The sequence below is a fragment of the Camarhynchus parvulus genome, chromosome Z, assembly GCF_901933205.1.
Source record: "Camarhynchus parvulus chromosome Z, STF_HiC, whole genome shotgun sequence".
NCBI lineage: Eukaryota > Metazoa > Chordata > Aves > Passeriformes > Thraupidae > Camarhynchus > Camarhynchus parvulus.
In genome coordinates, this window is record NC_044601.1 from 61,288,265 (window position 1) to 61,306,697 (window position 18,433).

At 56.3% G+C, this 18,433-nt stretch overlaps 1 protein-coding gene across 4 annotated transcripts; it reads left to right on the forward strand.

Annotated features, from left to right (window-relative positions):
• Positions 1–1,901: 1,901 nt before the first annotated feature.
• Positions 1,902–18,319, forward strand: FAM214B (family with sequence similarity 214 member B). 4 transcript variants are annotated; one of them, XM_030968671.1, is made up of 10 exons: positions 1,902–2,026; positions 8,853–8,945; positions 9,534–9,720; positions 11,283–12,530; positions 14,117–14,175; positions 14,494–14,590; positions 15,020–15,178; positions 15,499–15,567; positions 16,031–16,236; positions 16,539–18,319. In XM_030968671.1, the coding sequence occupies exons 4-10, from the start codon at positions 11,448–11,450 to the stop codon at positions 16,690–16,692; spliced, it is 1,827 nt and encodes a 608-aa protein (XP_030824531.1). In that variant the 5' UTR covers positions 1,902–2,026; positions 8,853–8,945; positions 9,534–9,720; positions 11,283–11,447; the 3' UTR covers positions 16,693–18,319. The 4 variants fall into 4 exon arrangements, with proteins under 4 accessions (XP_030824531.1, XP_030824530.1, XP_030824532.1 ...); XM_030968670.1 differs by lacking the exon at positions 1,902–2,026 and adding an exon at positions 3,797–4,013; XM_030968672.1 differs by lacking the exon at positions 1,902–2,026 and adding an exon at positions 4,803–4,909.
• The last annotated feature ends 114 nt before the right edge of the window (positions 18,320–18,433 follow it).

Genomic DNA, 18,433 nt, shown 5'->3' on the forward strand with positions numbered 1-18,433 from the left:
GGAGCACCCATCTCTCTGTAAGTCTGCATTATTTCCTTCCCACATGAGCACAAGAAACTAGTGGGCAGTGAAGCACAGGATGTAAAGCATCCTCCTTGCTCTGCTGGAAGCGCAGAGCTGTGATGTGTAGGGGGGTGCTGATGTTTTTGGAAGACTCATGAGGATTCTGGCCTCCAGCCCTCCAGATGGAAAGTTTATCTTCCCCATGGTGCCTGTCCCAGAGATAGTGGTGATTGGAAAGGAAGTCACTTGGTAGCTTTTTTAAAGGTTGCAGCTGCTTGACCATCCTCAGCGCATGGATGCTGAGATGAGCCCAAAGGACTGTCTGGAAAGAATTATTTGCTCCCAGTATTTTCTGTTTCTTTGCCAGCCTTTTATTCTCATGGCTGCTCTTTTCCTGATCCTGTCCTTTTGCAAGGCTGGCTGCTGGCAGTCTTATGAGCCTTGTCTTCAGGAACAACTTTGCTCTGTGATTTATTGTGTCTCTGAGCTTTGACCTGGTGTCTGATGCTGCAGAAGCCCATGTCTGGTGTGTAAGTGTTCAGAGGGTGTTTACAGTGTTTGGCCCATCCTGTCTGCAAGAGTAATGAACCAGAGCAAAGGGGTCTGCCTTAGCCTTGGTGCCTGGGTTAAGCTGACCTGCAGCAGTAGCTACATCTGCTTTCTCATCTGGCAGAGGCTGGGTGGAATTTCAGGCTCCCTTCATGTGAGTTTTCAAGGTCTAGAACATTTTCAAAAACCATGTTAGTCCCCAGATCCCTTCCGAAGTTGCTCCTTTCAGCCTTTCCCTTGGGCTTATTGACACTGGGCTGCCAAAACCTTGTGCACTCTGTTCTCCCTTCCTTGGCAGTCCACACGTAACTCAATACTGCTCTGGGCATGCTGGCTTTATTTGGATATCCCGGTTACAGTTCCCTCCTGCACATGAGGAGCAGCAGGATCTGGTGTTTTGGGCCAAGAGGTCCCTGAGGTCTGCTCCCAGCTGCAGGAGCAAGTGCTGTGTGGCAGGAGATGAGCTGGTCTCTGGTAGGCCATGGAGAGCTCTTAGGTCTCTCAAGGCTTTGTCTCCCTAGGAGGGTCAGGTTTGGAAGGACATCTGTGTCCTCAGGGCATGGATCAACCACCAGGGTGAAGATGTTTTTGACTTGGTTGTCTCTGCTGTGTGTGGGGCCCCAGGGGTGGTTCACTCTTGTGGACCTGGAGGTTTGCAGTTTCATGGGGTGTAATAGGAGCTGGACTGTGTCTCCTGCTGCCCTTCAAATGGATACACCTACAGTCCCTCTTACCCCCCTGTTTCCCTTCTTAGGGCCTTCTGCCCACACTGCCTTCATTATAGGCAACATTGTGAATGTTTAGATGACAGTTGTGTCACCCTTTTCTTAAGTCCAGCAGGGTGTTTCATCTTCAGTCCTACAGGAAAGAGAGGTTTTCCTTTTCTGTGACAAGGTGCAGGACATTCAATTAATGGTGAAAATACTCCTTCGCTGCAGTAACCCTGATTGTGTCAATCTTCTTAAAATCAAACATGGACAAAGCCTCACCCTTGTGGCCCAAATACCTGCCCAGCACATGTCATCACTCTGGCCTGTGCTAGACTTGAGCCTTTCTAAATTGCAGCTGGAAATGAGTGAGTTGGGTGTGTGTGCGCACAGCCGTGTGTGTGTGTGTGTGTGTGGTATCTCCTCCCCCTGTGCCACGTACATGTCTCATACATGGAGTGGAAAAGATGCTGAATGTCCCCACAGCTGCTGCAGCCTTATCTGCAGGCTGCAGCTTGGTAACCAAGCAGGAGGCCCGAGTGCCTGTGCTCAAGCACCTCCCTTGGAGGGCTCTTACAGTAAAGGGAAGTGTATTGCAAGAGGGCTGGGGAGGGGCAGTTCCCACGGGGCAAACGCTGCAGTGCACAATCCTTGCTGCCCTCCCCACTGCAAGCCATTTGCCTACTCCCTCTTCAAACATGTAGCTTTGACACCCGGAGCTGATCAGAGCAATTCAGCATCCCTGGGACTTCCTTCACTGCCCTGAGGTGCCTGGTGACTGTTTGGGGAGGTACAGAAAGGTGATGGTGCTGTGGGTCTGTCGGGTGTCAGGGACTCATCAGGGGAGTGTGTGCAAGGAGCCTTGGGCTGGTGGGGCTGTGGGTGTGTGACAGTCGGGAATGGGAGGGGCCTGGGGTAATCTAAGGTATGAACTGCAGCAATCAGGAGGCAACAAAGCACAGGTGAGAGCTGGGGGCTTGCCTTGGGGGTTCGTGGAAACAGGACGGGGTCTGATGGTGAGGTGGGAATGAGCAGGAGCACATTTTTGGGGGTACAGAGCCCAGCTGCTGTGGGGAAGGAAGGATGAAGGATGTGGGGAAGGGGCAGTGTTGTGCATCTGGGTTTAGGCAGTGTGAATGGCTACAGGGCATCAGGATACAGAAGGAGGTGGCTTGGTGAGGAGGCTTTGGATCCCTGTGTATCACCCTGTATGCAGTGGTGATAAAGGGAGAAGAGAGGAGATGGCAGAGGTCGGATCAACAGGGCTACCATAACCTGCTGATTCTGTGCTATCTTCTCCCAGCTTGCAAAACATTACCTCACCACCAGAGCTCCGTGTCAGAGGCTCCTGTTTCTGTACCCAGCTAATAGTGCTGGAAAAGGGGCTGAGCTGTTCAGGCTGCTCACCTAGGTCAAGCTTCCCATAGTGCACAGCCCAGGACAAGGAGCTGGCTGGAGGCGAGTAACTGTAAGTGATTGTCTTACCAGTGGAGTTGAGTTAAATAGGTTAGTATAAAGTTTGCAGGGCTTCTGATGCAGGCACCGACTTCAGGGTGTTATTCCTCCTCTTGGAAGATCAGATAAAAGGGACTCTTGGTGCTAAAATTTGTAGATCACTTAGAATGGTGAGGGCCTCATCCGGACTGGATCTGGGGAATGTGTCCCTTGGATGGACAATAAGGATGGACAAACATCCTTATTGAAGTTGAGCTGTGTCAGTGCACTGGTGCCTTGGTCATGGCCAGAGACCTCAGGTATCAAGCAGTGCAGACCAGAATTGGTCCCTGTCCTTGGCCAGATCCACTTGCCTTCTCAAAGCCGTTCTATGACTGGCTGCACAGGCATGTGACTTGGTAATCACACGGTGGAAAATTTTCCATTGGTTTCTGTTGGCACCAAGCTCTGGACTGGAACAGCCAGTCTGCAGGGTCATCAGTGGCTGAGGTCCCCTGGGCCTGTTTCTCAGGCTACCACTCCTGAAGAGGGACAGGAGGGCTGGAAGGGAGCTGGCTGACATGTCCCAGTGCCTGGGTGGCCAGGGGCTTGCTTTCACATTCTTTCTTACCACAAGGTGACTGCTGAGGCCACTGTGCTGCCCCAAGTCCAGTGCCATGAGTCTCCCCAGGGCTTGCAAGTGCAGTCCCGTCTGCACCCTCCCCTGTGCAGCTGCTACCCCGAGGTGAAAAGACACGGCTTTTTATGATGTGGAGCCAGCACAGAGAAATTTGCTGCTTGTGGGCAGCTGTTGTCCTGGGCCTGGCTCGTGTCCTCCAACACTTCTCACCCGGGTGCTGCCTCAGGGAGGGGAATAGGGACTTGCCCACCCTCGACTCCCTGTGTCGGGCAAGTAGGTGCCACCTCGGGCTGACGGGAGTGAATAGCTGCGGTGGAGCCTAGCAGCATCCTGCTGCCTCTGCAGGGATCCTCTTGGGCAGCGGAGAGTTTTCCCCACCCCCAGCTCTGCCGCTGCCTCTTTGTTTTCTGGCAGAAGCCTCTGTGCCTTTTCATTGCCGTTGAGGCGCCGAGCAGGAGCCTACATGTGCCGCGTGTGCGTCTCGCCGGGAATGTGATGCGGGCTGGGAATCCTGCCGGGCCAGGCAAATCCCCTGCAGGGCAGCGGAGGCCAAACAGCAGCTTCAGAGGTCTCCATCCCATGGACCGTTCCTCCGGTTGAACAAGGCTTCGAGGCTGCTGGTCTCCCTCACAAAACCCTCTTTTGCATTGACAGCGCTTCTGCACCTTGCCACAAGTCGAGTAAGTTATATGGGAAGGGGCCGGTCCTCAGCTGGGCACTCGGGCTCTCCGCTGTGGTCCTCCCTCGCTCCCGCTGGGAAGGCACCTGAGATTAAAGCAGCGCCAAAGGCTATGGAGCTGGATACAGCGGTGGCTGAGGATTGCCTTGTGCTGCTCCTGCCTCTCCATGTATTTGATCTCTCGACTTCCAGCGGGGACTGAATTCCTGTGCTGGATTCTGGGCTCAGCTCTTGTGAAAGGATCCAATTATTTTAGAGCTTTGAGCATCTCCATTTGCTGCCCATATTTGCGGCGCGCTGGCTGGAATTCCAAGTGATTAACGTGGCTGTGACATCCCTCCTAGGGGTGTTATCTTTGCTCGCTGTCCCCCACCGCCCCCCTCTTCCTCCTCCGGCAGCGAGCGAGCGAGACAGGCAGGCAGAGACAAAGGTCTGTCCTCAACCTGGGCTGTCCTCCCCGTAAGCGGCTGCTGCATGGGATTTCCCTGCCCTGCCTGCTGCAGGTTTCCTGGGCTCCCGGCCGAGCACTGGAGCTGGGCGGCCGTGGGCTGTATCGCAGAGGTTTTGAACCTGCTGGGCTGGGTGGGCAGGGGGTGCTGCCGGCCTTGGAGAGCTGCCCGATTGTCCTGCCGGATTTTAAGCTGCTTTTTATTCTTTGACTGCGCTTTCCTGGGAAGAGGGGCAGCCGTGCGTGGAGGGGAGGTTGGCGGGGAGGGGGTTGGACGTGGGGGAAAGCTTTACACAGGTGGCTGTCGCATAGTGGGATCTGCCTGCAGACCCTGTAAACCACCCTTCCCAGCCGCAGGCTATTGTCAGCATCGCCGTGTGCAAGCCAGGCACCTGGGAAAGGTGTGCGGAGGTGATCTCTGCCAGGACGAGGGCCATCAGAGGGAAGGGGTAAGTCCCTGGGCTGGGAGCTCTGCTCCGGCTCCCCCAGCTCCCTGGAGAGGTTTCATTGTGTTGTCCCGACTTGGCCAAGCGGAAGGGCTCAGTCCCTGCGGCACCTGAGTGTGAGGCTAGGGCTGGGGAGGCACTGCATGTTGCTGGGCAGACCTCAGCCCTTGGGGAGGTTGCTGCAGCTTGGAGCCCCAGCAAGATGCACTGCAGAGAGGGCTGCTCTGTTCCTGGGGGCTTCTGCACACTGTCAGTGCCACCTCCCGAGGGATGGGAGGGAGCAGCAGCACCTCAGGGACACGGTGCTGTGGGCACAGGGAGGTGTCAGGTCTCTGTCTCTGTGAAAGCCGTGCCTGGTGGTTTCTAGGAGCTTGCACTTGTGACATAGGCTATACCTCTTGCCCCATCCTTCCTCTCTGGGATCGGGCTTCCTCTCCATTCCTAGCAGGGGCTAGCACTGAACAAGGCTCTGCAGCTGCATAAATCTGGCACGGCAGGAGGCCTCCTGAGGACCCTCAAGAGCAGCACTTGCCCTTGCAGTGGGGCAAGGAAGCTCCCTCCCTCTGAATCCATTCCCCCTCCCTCTCTTCTTCCTCTCTCTTGTTTTCACCAAGTGTCAGATCCTTCCTCCCCAACCTGAATTCCAGGATAGTGCCAGAGCCATGGCCAGTGGTCATTTTTCCATTCAGGCAGTTTGCTCCTCTAGCATCTTGTTAGCTTCTCCCTGGGGTTGCCGCCTCTGCTACAGTGCTGGAGGTAGTCCCCAGCCTCACATGTCTGTCTCTCTCCTGATGGTGAGATGCCTGGTCTGTCAGACTGTGCAGGAACCCTTCTCTGGTGGCAGCATTGCTGTTAGTGCTGCCATCCTTCAGGGTTGTGATGGAAACTTTCTGCCTGCTGGCACTTCACAAGCTCTACTCTTAGCCTGTGCCAGGGAGTTCCTGGGTTTGTGCTCACACTGCTTAGATTTCCGTCCTTCTCCTTGGGTTCAGATAGGACCAATAGAGTTATGATTTATCCTCCAGACAGTCTGTTTCCAGCAGTTTCTGTTGCCTCTTCTCTTGCCTTGTACTCTGCTTGTTCTGAGGATGATTATTTGCCCTCTTCTAATGGTGGCCCTTCTCCTTCTTGGCTGTTTGGTTCCTGCTTCACCCGCAGTGAGGCCACCAGTGTCTCTCCATAGCACTTCCCACAAGAGGAAGCAGGAGAGAAGGCAGCAAAAGCCACTTAGGCATTGGTTTGGGGTTTTTTGTGGTCTAAATTCTGCAAAGACCCCTCTTGGCCCTGCCAGCCACCAGGCTGGTGCTCTCTCCCAGGCAGCAGTGCCCAGGTCAAAGCTTCTTGTCGACTGGCCATGTGTCCCTTTTGACTGGCTGGCAGTGCTGCTCTGGGAAGCCACTGGATTTCCCCTGGATGAGGGTGGCAACTTTGGGCACACGCCTTGCTCTCTTCCTTGCACTGGTGCTGTGCTACCAGCCCTGCCAGACTCCTGAGGGCTCTGCCTCATGACAGATACCCTCCCTGCCCCACACTCATCCTACTTCCTCTCTGGCTGGCACAGTACAGCTCGAACAGCATCAGATCCTTTTGCAGGCTGCAGCCCGGCATGTGGTATCGCTGCTGCACTGCCCAGCCAGGAACCCGTCCTCACTCACCATCCTGCTCTGTTGCCTCCAGACTGAGACCATGGTCTGTTAATCCTGGTTTCCCCCTGGATGTGCTAATAGGAATGGAACCAGCAGGTAAGCCAGGTCCCTGACCCAACCCACCAGGCCTGGCTGTGTTATTCCATGTCGGGCTCTGGTGGCGCGGTGTCCCCAAGGAACAGAGGGTTTCTGCCCCACTGCCTGGGACACGCTCCCTCTCTGCAGGTCATTTGGCACTGGGTTTTTCTTGGGTGTTGAAGCGTGGTGCCCTTCCCCAGGCAAAGAAATAGAGGAAAGCTGTGCCTGGCATAGCTCCAGATCCAGGTGCTGGGAGATCTTGGCAAAAGCACGGGGTCCAGCCTGTTCTCTGAGCAATGAGGGGGCCTTGGCAGGAGCAGGGCAGAGAGTGGAAGAGTTCTGAGTGGGCTTCCCTTAAGAGCCAAAGCTCTTGGAGTCCTATCATAGGGCACCAGTACAGACTGCAATACTATCAAAAAAAAAACAACCAAAAATCAACATCGTGGGCTTAGGAGGGGCCAGACCCCTGGTATGGGCACATGGAGCTCCATGTGCTGTGTCCACAGGGATGGTACCTGTGCTGCTCAGCTGAGCTGGTGAAGCCCTGGGCCTGGCTCTGTCCCATTCATGTGGCCAGAATGAGGGCTCTGGCAATGCCTGGCTCAAGGACAGGAGAAGACAGAGGTGACCAGGTGCTTTCTCCCTGTGCCTGCTTGGAGTGCAGGGGGCTGTGGTCCCAGGCTCTGTTCTGTGGGGAGGTGGTGGGCTCCCCTGGTGCTGTCAGAGGCTGAGCTCTACTGTGAGCTGGATGGGCACTCAGCAGGGAGGAACTGCCCTGGGAGGCACTTGGCACTGCCAAGAGAACTTCCCTGGGATACAGGCCCTTGCATCTTGAGGAGGGTGAGAAGCAGAGCTATGCCCCAGCTGATGCCCATCCAGGCTGTTGGGCACTCCTCACAGAGGATGTTCAAGAAGATCTTAGGGTGTACTTGGAGACACTTTGGGTGATACTTTCCTGTTTCTGGCGTGGGGCTGACATTTTCTAGCATGATGCTTCAAACAGCAGTATCTGGGCTTGGCAAAAGTTGGTGCAGTCCCTCATTTTAGTGGCTGGTGCTGGCAGCACCTGATGACTGGTGTTGAGAACTCAGCTGGGAGGGGTTTGTGGTGCTAGCAGGTCAGCCTGTCCTTATACATCCATTCTCCTGAAAGGCAGCGGTTGCCAGGGAGAAAATGGCTGTGACTTCAGTGGAACACGGGGAAGAGAATGAAAGGACACAGGTGAAATTGTGTTTGTTCTGGTATGGACACACTCTTTCTTCCCCTGCACCACGCTGATTCTTGCTGTTGGTTGCTGATTTTGCTTCCCATTGGTTGATAGTGCCACACAAGTCATGGTACAAGGCTCCCTCAGGGATGGAGGAGGGACACAGCAACCTTCCAGGCAGGCAGAGTACAGCATGTTACCACTTCAGCATCTGCCCACAACTGAGGGCATTCACTTGCTTTCCTACCTGCTTTGGTGCAGACCTCATGGGGTGCCAGGAGGAGCTGGTCTTTGCGAAAAGCTTTTGTTGAGGTTTTAGAACCGTGGTTTGTCATGCTGCAGCACTGATTTGCCCTGCTGCAAGTGCTCCTTGGGTGCAGTTGTATTGTATCTCAACAGGTCCTGTTCTGGCTGGTTGCTGGCAGTGCCCTTCCCCAGCAGTGGTGGTGGCTTTTGAGCTGTCCAGCTCTCAGAGACTGGTCATGACAGCCTGTAATTACAAATCTTATTTGAAATGTAGTGAAAGAACAGCCTGTTTTCTGGGACAGGTGAGGTCAGGCAGCAAGCACAGCTGATGCTGGCTTCCCATGTGCAAGTTGCAGGGATGCAGAATTTGCCAGACCAGGATGGCAGAAGGGGATTGCACTTGAGTGTCGCTGCTCTCAGCATCCATTTGGGGTTTTTGTTCATCTGCCTAGCCCCTGACCCTGTTGTTTCCAGCCTTCAGAGCAGTACTCACTGCTGGCTCGGGGTGCCCAGACAGTGACTTCCCACTGGATGGGTGCTGCAGTGAGTCCCCATTTGAGGGATGCATAGGAGGGAGGTGGGGAGGGCATGATCCCTAGGGATAGGCACGATTTCCTCCTTTACCTGGAGGTGCCTGGGCTGGTGAAGTCCATGAGCTGTCTGCCACAGAGGTGCTGAGGGTGGAGGTGCCCAAGGGCTCCTGCACACTCTGAAGGTGTTGCACCATGAGCTGCTGCTTCAGCTGACTCTTCTCCACACCCTCTTCCAGGCATCAAAGCCGCAGTTCCCGTGGATTATGACCACAGGGGAGCTGTGTTGCATCTGCAAATCTCCGTTGTGCATCAAGGGCACATCTGAACAGGTGAGTGCTGTGCACATGAAAGGATTGCTGTCTTTGTGCTGGGGAAAACTGGTGGGGAGCCATTATGATTCAGGGCTGTCAGGCTCCTCATTTCTGCCTTCCCTGACAGGCATCTCATATTGGAAGAAAACAATTCCAAGCTCTTCTCCTTATCTGTAGGGCCAGAAAGTGTCCTGTGCTGTGGGTGGAAGGGGGAGGAGGTGAACATGAGACCAGGAGCTAGCTGGAGGCCCAGAGGTTGCTGCAGTGCCTTGGAAAGCAAGGCATGAAATGGTCGCCAGAAAGAAAGAGGAATCTGTTCCTATGCACAGGGTTTCATACAGGAAGGCATGCAAAAGGGATGTAAAATCAAGCCAGGTATGAGAGTTCACAGTTTAGCTTAAAATATTTGTGGTTTAAATGGAAATCAATGTGTTAGCACTGCCTGAGATGTATGTGGCCTTTGATTTGGGAGGCTGGGAAAGGCTGAGCCTAAATGCTGCCTTCCCTGCCTGCGTGACCCTGCAGACAGGAAGCGCCCCCCTGCCCTTCTCCCGGGAAGCATCTGAATCACCCCAGCCCTGCATCTCCCCCTTTCCTTCCCCTCAGAGCCACTGTGGACCCTGAAGAGCTGGAGAGGACGTTGCAGAGGTTCAGAGGCACACCGTGATGGTGGGAGCCATTCCACGGCAGCCACGCCGCTTCTGGGGGGTGCCTGACTGGCAGGCGTCTGCAGCCAGCTGTGCCAAGGACCGCCTGCTGCGGGGCAGGGAGGCTGATCCAGAGACACGCAGGGGTGAGAACTGTGGGGGCAGCCAGGATGGGCGGCACTGTTGGGGGCTACACAGAGGGGTTGAGGTTGGCAGGGACATCTGGACCAGCCCCACCAAGAACCATTGCCCAGGACTTTGTCCTGATCACTTCTGTATATCTCCAAGGATGAAGATTTTGCAACATCCCTAGGTTTATAGTGCTTAGTCATGGTTAAACAAAATGGTGTTTTCTGATATTCAGAGGGAACCTCTTATTTAGATATCTGGATGAGATCTCACCAAGCCTTCTGTTCTCCAGGCTGAGCAGTCCCAGGTCTCATAGGACAGATGCTCCATTTCCTTAATTTTTTAGTGTCCCTGTTTTGCACTCTCTCAGATGTGGCCTCACCAGCACTGAGCAGAGAGGGAGGATCAGTTTGCTCAACCTGCTGTTAATCCTGTGCCTGGTGCACTATTGTTTTTCTTTGCTGCAAAGGAACATTGCTGGCTCATGGTCAATATGGCACCCACCAGGACCCCCAAGGCCTTTTTTATTGTGCTGCTTTCCAGCCAGTCAGTCCCCAGCATATCCTGGTGCATGGTTATACCTTTTATCACTCATTTTAAACAGAATCCCTGGTCTCAAGCACCTTGGCCTGCCATTTTCACATCCACATCCCAGCAGGGTCAAAATAGCATATGCAGGCTTATTCTCCACATAGCCTTGATCCACTTGGAGAACAAATTTCCCTATTGCTCACTTGCCCCTAAGCCCTTACGCCACAAGATCAGGCACAGCTGCAAAGAAAGGCAAAAGGTAGAGCTGCCAGGCATGGGCAGTTTGTCCTCAGTCTGCTGGTGACTTTTCCTGCATCTCCTCAGCTCTTGCAGCCATTTCAGTATTTTTCATGCCCGAAACAAGCCAACATGTGGACAAGATTCTCACAGCTCTCAAACTGGACTGAAAATCAAAAGTGAGGCACCATGCTGCACAGAGAAGGGCAGACCCTTGGAGCTGGCAGGAGTGGGTGGATGGTGACCCTGGTATCTCCCAGCTGCTGATTGAGGTGCTGGAGATGCCTGGTCTAAGCTGGCAGAGGTAACAGGGTTGTTGTACAGGTTCCTGTCCCTGCTGTAGGGCTGGCACCAGCCCTGCCTCATTCAGTGCACATGGCCAGGGCAGGATGTCTTGGCCAGCACTGGGAGATGTTGCTGCTGTTGCCCAAAGGGGTGATTACAGGCCTGAGCCCCTGGGACTGGTCTGACCTGCCTGACTCCTGTGCTCCACAACAGCACAAGCGTGTCCCTGGCAGAGGGCAGGCCTCTTCCTCCCCACCTGTCCAGACTTGTCCACAGGTGTCTCCTGCCTGTCTGGAGACTTCTCTCCTTGCCTGAGCCAGGAAGTGCGTGCTGAACCTGCAGCTGTGATGCCTCAGGGTTTCCCAGAAAGGCACATCAGCCTCGTTCCTCTTCCTGTCCCTGGAGAGGGAGATTCAAATGGGCTGTGTGAGGAGCCATATCCCAGTGGGTCCTTTGCAGCCAGAAACCTGGATGAGGATGGAGATCCGTGGCTGATCCTCGTCCCTCTGCTCTCTTTTTTTTCCAGATGCTGTGCTGCAGAGCACCTCATAGTTGAGGGCTCACACAGAGATCCTGGGTGAGAGGAGGCCCAGCTTCCACCCTCAGTCCTTGCACCCTGACCTGTGGCACTTTACAGTCCCCCTCCTGCTGCTGCATGGGCTCCACTTGGAGTCCCAGCAAGTGAGGCTCCATGCGGCACATCCACACAGAGACGTCTCTGTCCCCGGAGCGCAGCACGGAGCCCAGCCTGTCCCGGCCCAGGGGGGAGACACCCTTGGAGCCTTCCTCGCAGTGCTGCACCCACCGCAGCATCCTTATGGGCTACAATGAGACAGAGATCAAGCGCCAGAAGGTTTACCAGGTGTCCATCTTCTCCCATCTCTCCAGCTCCTCTGAGAGCACGGAGCAGCGGGCAGGCACCCGGCCAGCGGTCAAGAGGGGATACCCTGAGCAGCGAACTCTGGAGGGGGGACGAGATCCCAAACGAACTCATTGGGGTGACAGGGGGGTGGATGGGGGCCCTGGGCAGCCTTCCCTGGATGATGATGATACCTTTGAAGATGGTCTGCTGGTGGAGGAGCTCTCCCTTTGTGGCTCTGCCCAGCACTTCTCCCACAGTGGGCTGCGGGTGGTGGAGCACCGCTGTGAGGGCAGCCCTAGCCACAGCCCCAAGGCCAGCAGAGAGGACAAGTCGCAGGATGTCTCCTTCTCCTCCTCCTCCTCCTCCTCCTCCTGGCCCCGGCACATTGCTTGCAGTACTTTGCACATGAGAGACAGTTGCCCTGTCTCATCAGGGGATCAGCCCATAGACTATGGAGAGAATGGGGAGCCATCAAGTGGCCACAATGTACTTCACCTTGAATTGCACAGTATTGCACAAACAACCCAGTTGGACCCTGGTGGGAAGAGAGAGAAGCCAGGGAGCAGCCCAGCTCACACCAGCAGGGCTAGCGGAGAAGCAGAAGGGCCAGCAGTGGCCAATGGGTGCAGGGAGTCCCCAGTTCCGCAGAGAGCGCTCAGCCCCGAGCCCAGCAACCTGAGTTCCCAGGAGATGACACCCTGTGGGAGCAGCCAGCTCAGCAGCACCTGCCCAGCCAAAAGGAAGTTGCTGCCCGCTGGTGAGGTTATGGCTGACTCCTGCTCTGAGGATGAGAGCCTGTCCCCACCAGCAAGGAAGAAGAGGGTCCTGCCATGCCATCCTGTGCCCACAGCCTGCCGCAGCACTGATGCCAAGGGAGCTCCATTCTGGAATCACCTGCTTCCTGCAGCCAAGGTGAGTGTTGCTCCTGGGGGAAAGCAGGGAATGGCCTGGGGATGCTCAGAGCTCAGGACTGTGCTTGTGGGCAGTGTGGTCCACTGTGGCACCATGCCCTGTCCTGTCCCTGAGTTGCAGTACTGGTGTGAGCAAGGCAGTAGCTGACAGTCAGCCCTGACACACATGGTCTGTTTGAACCAGCTCTTGACATCTTGCAGTCACTGGATCCTCTGCATGCAACTGGCTTTTGCTCCTGGAGAGCCTTGATTGGACAGGAGACAACCTCCCCATGGCAGTGAGAGCTGCACATGTCATGAAGCCACTTTTGGAATCTGATGGCTTCATGTTAAGCCATGATATACCAGCAACCTTGGGAAGAGGGCTGGCCTCTGCCTGCGTGATGAGGAGGAAGGCAGATGTGTGGGATGGCTTGAACTCCTGGCCATGATGCCCATTAGAGCAAGTGACCAGTGGCAGGCAGTGGGACTGGACATGCTTTGACCAAGGAGCCCAGTGCTGTGTGCAGAGATGCCACTGGCTTCTCTGCCATTTTGGGGTCCCTGTGGCATGTCCTCAAGGTGCCACAAGCTCTCAGCAATGGGGCAGACGTGTGAGGTTTGCAACCTTCCCTAGCAGCTCAGGAGCTGCCTCCAATTCCCCCTTTGTTACCCTGCCTCTCTTATCAGCCCCCTGCCCTTGCCCTATCCTGCCAGCTGAGGCTGCAGCAGGCTCAGGCCAGACCTGGCACCTTCTTCTTTTTCTCTGGGGCATCCCATGGTGTGGGGACCCACAGGAACTGATGTCAGAGCTACCCTGGCTTCTTGCTGCCTGGAGCTGGGACACGCCATCCATGGCACACAGCTCCATTGCTGCCTGCCTTTTTCATGACTGTCCCCCAGCCCAGCTGCTCCCAGCACTGTCCTTGCAGAGTGAAGCCCTCCAGCAGCTTCCCTGGGTTTTCCCGCCTGGTCATGCCAGCCAGCTCCATCATCCCTTTGTGTTGTGCTACCCTTTGTGTGGCTTCCAGAAGGGAAAGCCCCTGAAAAAGGGTCATCTTTAAAAGGAGGCTGCAGTGTGACTGTGGCTTTAACCCCCCCACCCCACAGCTGTAGGATCCTAGCTGTGGGTGGGGGTGGCACTGCCTGGTGGCACTGCTGAGGACTTTGCATGAATCACCAGGGGACAGAACTTTTCAGAGGCTGGTCGGCAAGTGTCCTTGTAGGTGTCACCAGTCTCTGGGAGGTGCAAGGGGGTGTCATTGCATGGCTCTGTCTACAGGTGTCTTGTCACTGGGGCTGCTCCTGAGACCTGCTTTCTAAAGAGGGAACAATGTGTTGTACCCTTGGGTACCAACACCCTCATTCCCAGCTGAGCCACTAAAGGTTTTGGGCAGCCCTGTGTTCCCACCAGACACCCCAGTCCTTGTGCTGCCCTGCTGGCCAGTCCTCCAGAGGCGCTGATGGCTGCCTGAGGACAGGAGCCTGTTCCATCTGCTGGGACCCTCCTGGGAATATGGGGCAGGGCAAAGGACGATGGCACCTCCCAGGGGTGCATGGGCCCTGGTTGCTGCCCTAACATGGTTCTCCATTTCGTGTCCTCTCCAGAGCTCTTCAGATTGCACTGCGGTTGGGAGGAGGCTGAAGAGTGGGCTGCGTCTCAAATCGTGAGTGTCCTGGCAGCCCTGTGGGATGGACATGGGGGCTCAGGGTGGGCCTGCCCACCTCAGTGCCCTGCAGCCCCATGGGAGGTTCCCCTTGGGTTGAGTCCTCTGCCCTGCCCTGGCCCATGTATCTCCCCTCCATAAGACTGCAGGACTGGGGCAGGGGGTGGTGTTTCTTCTTTCCCTGGGATGTAGGAAAGGAGGTTCAACCTCTAGCAAAGGTATGGGGGACCTGGAGAGGGATCCACATTCCCAGGAAGATGAAAAACCCAGGGCTGTGTGCTCTTCAGTCCAACACCAGTCTTCTCTCCTCACTCCAAGGCGACATCTCCGGACCAGCCTCCGGAGGGGCACCAGGTCCCCCACAGTGCCCTGGGCCACCACCACTGTCAGCCATGCTCTGCTGGGCAACTTTGAGGTAACGGTGCCTTTCTGCTGGGGGGAGGTGGGTCCCAGGGACTCCACACAGGGCTAGCAATGAGTGTGAGAGGCTGAACCTGATGGGAGCCGTGGTGTGGGGCTGGGCTGATTGTCCCCAAAAGGCCTGGCGTGCAGTCATCACCACGCAGACCCACCAGCAGCCTGGCTCAGCCAGCAGATCCTTGGGTAGCACCTGCTGAGATAGGTGCTGTGAGGCTGAGCTGAGGCACTGTCACTGCTTCTCCCTGTTAGATGGTTGGTGTTACCCCAGCAGTTCAGGGTGGGTCTGTCTCAGAGTGAGGTCTCTGGGCACAGGAGGGCAAGCAGTCAGCTGGGTGCAGTGAAGATGGGGATGACTTCACCTGGAGCATTGAGGCAGGGGGTAGGGCTGGTGTTTGAGATTCCCTAACGTTTCCCTCCCTCTCAGGAGTCCATCCTGAAGGGGCGCTTTGCACCATCGGGGAGGATCGAGGGTTTCACGGCAGAGATCGGTGCCAGTGGCTCCTACTGTCCCCAGCATGTCACCCTGCCCGTCGACGTCACCTACTTCGACATCTCTGAACACAGCGTGCCCTCGCCTTTCCTGGTACATGGATGTGGGGAGCTGGGGGAGCTGTACCCTGACACCCTGGGGCAGCCCCTCTCTGTAAAGGGTGGTCTTTAACCCAAAAAAGGGAAAGAAGAGGGAACATACACAGGCTCTGCTGCTTCATGGTTGCCATTGTCATCACCTCTTTTGTCACCACCTCTCTGTTTCTTCTCCTCATTTGGAGAGGGGCTGAGCTGGGGGTTTTCTTCTTGTCTTGTGCCAAGTGTTCCCAGCAAGAGTCTCAGGCCCATGCTGGTTCCCAGCTGGACTTTCCCTTGGCTTTCTCCCTCTCTCACACACTGTTTTTTTTTCCCCAGGGAGTGATTGACTTGGAGGCCTTGGGAAAGAAGGGTTACAGTGTCCCCAAAGCTGGAACCATCCAAGTGGTGAGTCATTCCCTGGCCTGCACTGTGGGGATGGGGCTGGTTGAGCTCTGGTTGCCCTGTTTGTGGGGGGGGGGGTATGCTCCATGATGTTGTTAGGCAGGGTGACAGCTGGAAGGGATGTCTCCTGCAGAGAGGTTACATGGCCACCCAGGCAGCATAGCATAGGGGAGCACAGGGTACCTAGGGTGCTGTCAAGGAGACAAGGTGATGGGACAATCAGGGAAGGAAGAGGTGGGTGAGGGTTTTGGCAGGAAAGTGCGTATGTGCAGTGGGAATGGGATGTGATGGAAGAGGAGCACAGGTGTGAAGGTGAGTGGAAAGAACTGACCTGTGACACTCAGGTTAAGCACTCTAGGACTTGTGTGAGGCTTTCTGGATCCTTGGTCCATCACCTTCTGCTTCCAGATGCCCCATCTCTGCTCTGCATCCTTCTCAGTCTCACTCCCCACCCCTCTGCCCCCAGACCTTATTTAACCCCAACAAGACTGTTGTGAAGATGTTCTTGGTGACATACGACTTCCAGGACATGCCAGCCAACCACATGACCTTCCTACGCCATCGCATCTTCCTGGTGCCTGTGGGGGAGGAAGAGGGGTCCACAGTGGCCCCCAGTGACCCACTGGGCACCAGCCCACCCCGCAGGGTCCTCTGCTACCTGATGCATCTAAGGTAAAGCATGCCAGGGGGATGGGCACCTGCCCCAGGGTCCTCCCTGGGCTCCTCTCTTGTCTTGTCCCAAGCCTGCAAGACAGGAAGAGGGACTGGGGAGGAGCAGGGACCAGCTGCTCCTTTGGGGAGGTTAGAGCTGCCACCCTGCCCAAGGGCAGCAGTCTCTGTCCCTCTGAAGGCAACCAGAGGGTGCCCACATTGACCAGGGGCCAGAGAAGTCAAGGGGATTGTGCCCTCACTGAGGATGCCCTGCCCTTACCTGGGGAGCCTGAGGTCCCTCTGTCCTGCTCATCTCCACGCAGGTTTCACAGCTCCAAGTCAGGGAAGATCTACCTTCACGACGACATTCGGCTGCTTTTCTCCCGCAAGTCGATCGAGGTGGATTCGGGGATCCCCTATGAACTGAAATCCTTCACAGAGATGCCACGGAACCCCTGCTACTCACCCCGGGCCTGACCTCCTTCACTCCCGCCCCCAGGGCCACTGGGGAGCCTCCAGCCCAACACTTTGGGGAGAGAAGAGTACAGGGCCAGCAAGCACTGCTTTGAGATATCACCCACCCTCCTGACCAGCACGGACACCAGGCTCTGCAGCAGGGCTGGGATCACCCAGGGCGCTTCACCAAGAGGGAGAGGGGCTGAGGAGCAGCCCTGGCACTCCAGGGACATGCCCAAGCCTTCTGCTGGCACTGCTCCCAGCTTGGAGACTTGGCTGTTGGCTGAGGTGGGTGGGTGTGGAGTGAAGAGATGGACTGGAGCTGTGAGTGAGACCACCCACACTAGTCTCAGGTCTGGGAGCAGAAAGTGTGGAAGAGTTTGTATTTATTAGTATTTATTGTTGCTGGGAGCACAGAGGAAGCTCGTGCAGAGGATCAGAGGTGCTGTGCTTGTTCTTCCCCTCAGCCCTGCCTGCACCAGACTGCCTGTGTTCAGGCAGGGCTGTGGGGACTATGAGGGTGACTAGGGACAGGGAAGCTTCAGCCAATGGAAGGGAGAGTGACCCAGTGCTTACACAGGGTGCAGCTCCCAGATCAGAGGTGTATTAAAAGCCCGCTGACAGGCTGAGCCTCACTGGCACCAGCTTTGCAGGGCCAGCCCAACTCCAAGCAGTTTGGGGAGCCCTGTCTGCCTATCTTCTGAGTCTTTTAGGGTAAACCAGACCCAAGAGACCTATGGCTGTCAAGGGAGTGGCCACTGCCAGGTTCCTGAAGGTAAGAGACACAGCTGCCACGTGGATGGGGACCTGGAGGTCTTTGCAGGAATATGGGGATAGCCCTCTGGGCAAGAGCCTCCAGAGCACGTGAGCTGTGAATCTGAGAAGATTGCCAAAAAAAAAAAAAAAAAGGAACTTTGCACTGTCTGTGGGTGTGGGGTGAATCCCATGCAGGAGACAGCTTTGGGCAGGGTCCGCCGGCAGGGTGGTCAGGAGCTGGAGGACGGTCAGGAGCCCCAGCTTAGAAAAATGGGGAAACGGGGAAGCAACAGAGGAAATCAAACTCTGGGCTAGTTCCTCAGGAGCAGGACGGGGAGAATCCAGAGTGGAGCAGTCAGAGGGACAGGGCCAAGGGTAAAACAAGCTTGCACATTCCCTGTCTGTATCACCTCTCTGCCCTCTGAGGGTCTCAGCAAGGCTCCCTTGCCAGCCCAGACTGTGGGGATCTTCAGCCCCTCCGTCAGCGAGAACAAGACGGGGACAGGTCTGACCCCATCAGCTCCCAGCGCTGGTGCTGAGACCCGAGCGCGGGGGCTCAGTGTGGGGATAGGCCGGGACTGGGGCCGTGGGGGCGAGGCCCTGCCCTGCCCGGCTGCACTGCGGTCAGGAAGCCTGAACCTGCCCATATACTCACACTGGGGGCCTGAACCTCCCTCACACTGGAGCCCTGGATGCCCCAAGCTGTGGATCTGAGCCCTCCCTCACACCGGGGGCCTCTCCCCCACTGCCCTGGCCAGCGGCTCTCGGGGACCGCCATGACACCGGAGTCCCCCTCGCCCCCAAGTCACTGGGGCTGCCCCTCTCCACCGTGGCCCTGCGGGCTCGCGAAGGCCGTGCCGGTACTTTTCGTGTTCGTTTCTAATTTAATAAACATCCGTTTGGAGCTCCATAACGATACCGGGGCTGCCGCGGTGCAGGGGGGCGGTGCGGAGTCGCGGACAGCCGGGCGGGCGGAACCGGGGGCCGCGGCCGGAGGAGCCGGAGG

What these genes read in the sequence shown, in the direction of transcription:
- FAM214B (XM_030968671.1), top strand. Translation starts at nt 11,448, where the DNA reads ATGCGGCACATCCACACAGAGACGTCTCTGTCCCCGGAGCGCAGCACG. An exon ending in CTCTGCTGGGCAACTTTGAG is followed by an intron (nt 14,591 to 15,019) that starts GTAACGGTGCCT and finishes CCTCCCTCTCAG; the next exon opens with GAGTCCATCCTGAAGGGGCG. An exon ending in AAGCTGGAACCATCCAAGTG is followed by an intron (nt 15,568 to 16,030) that starts GTGAGTCATTCC and finishes CTCTGCCCCCAG; the next exon opens with ACCTTATTTAACCCCAACAA.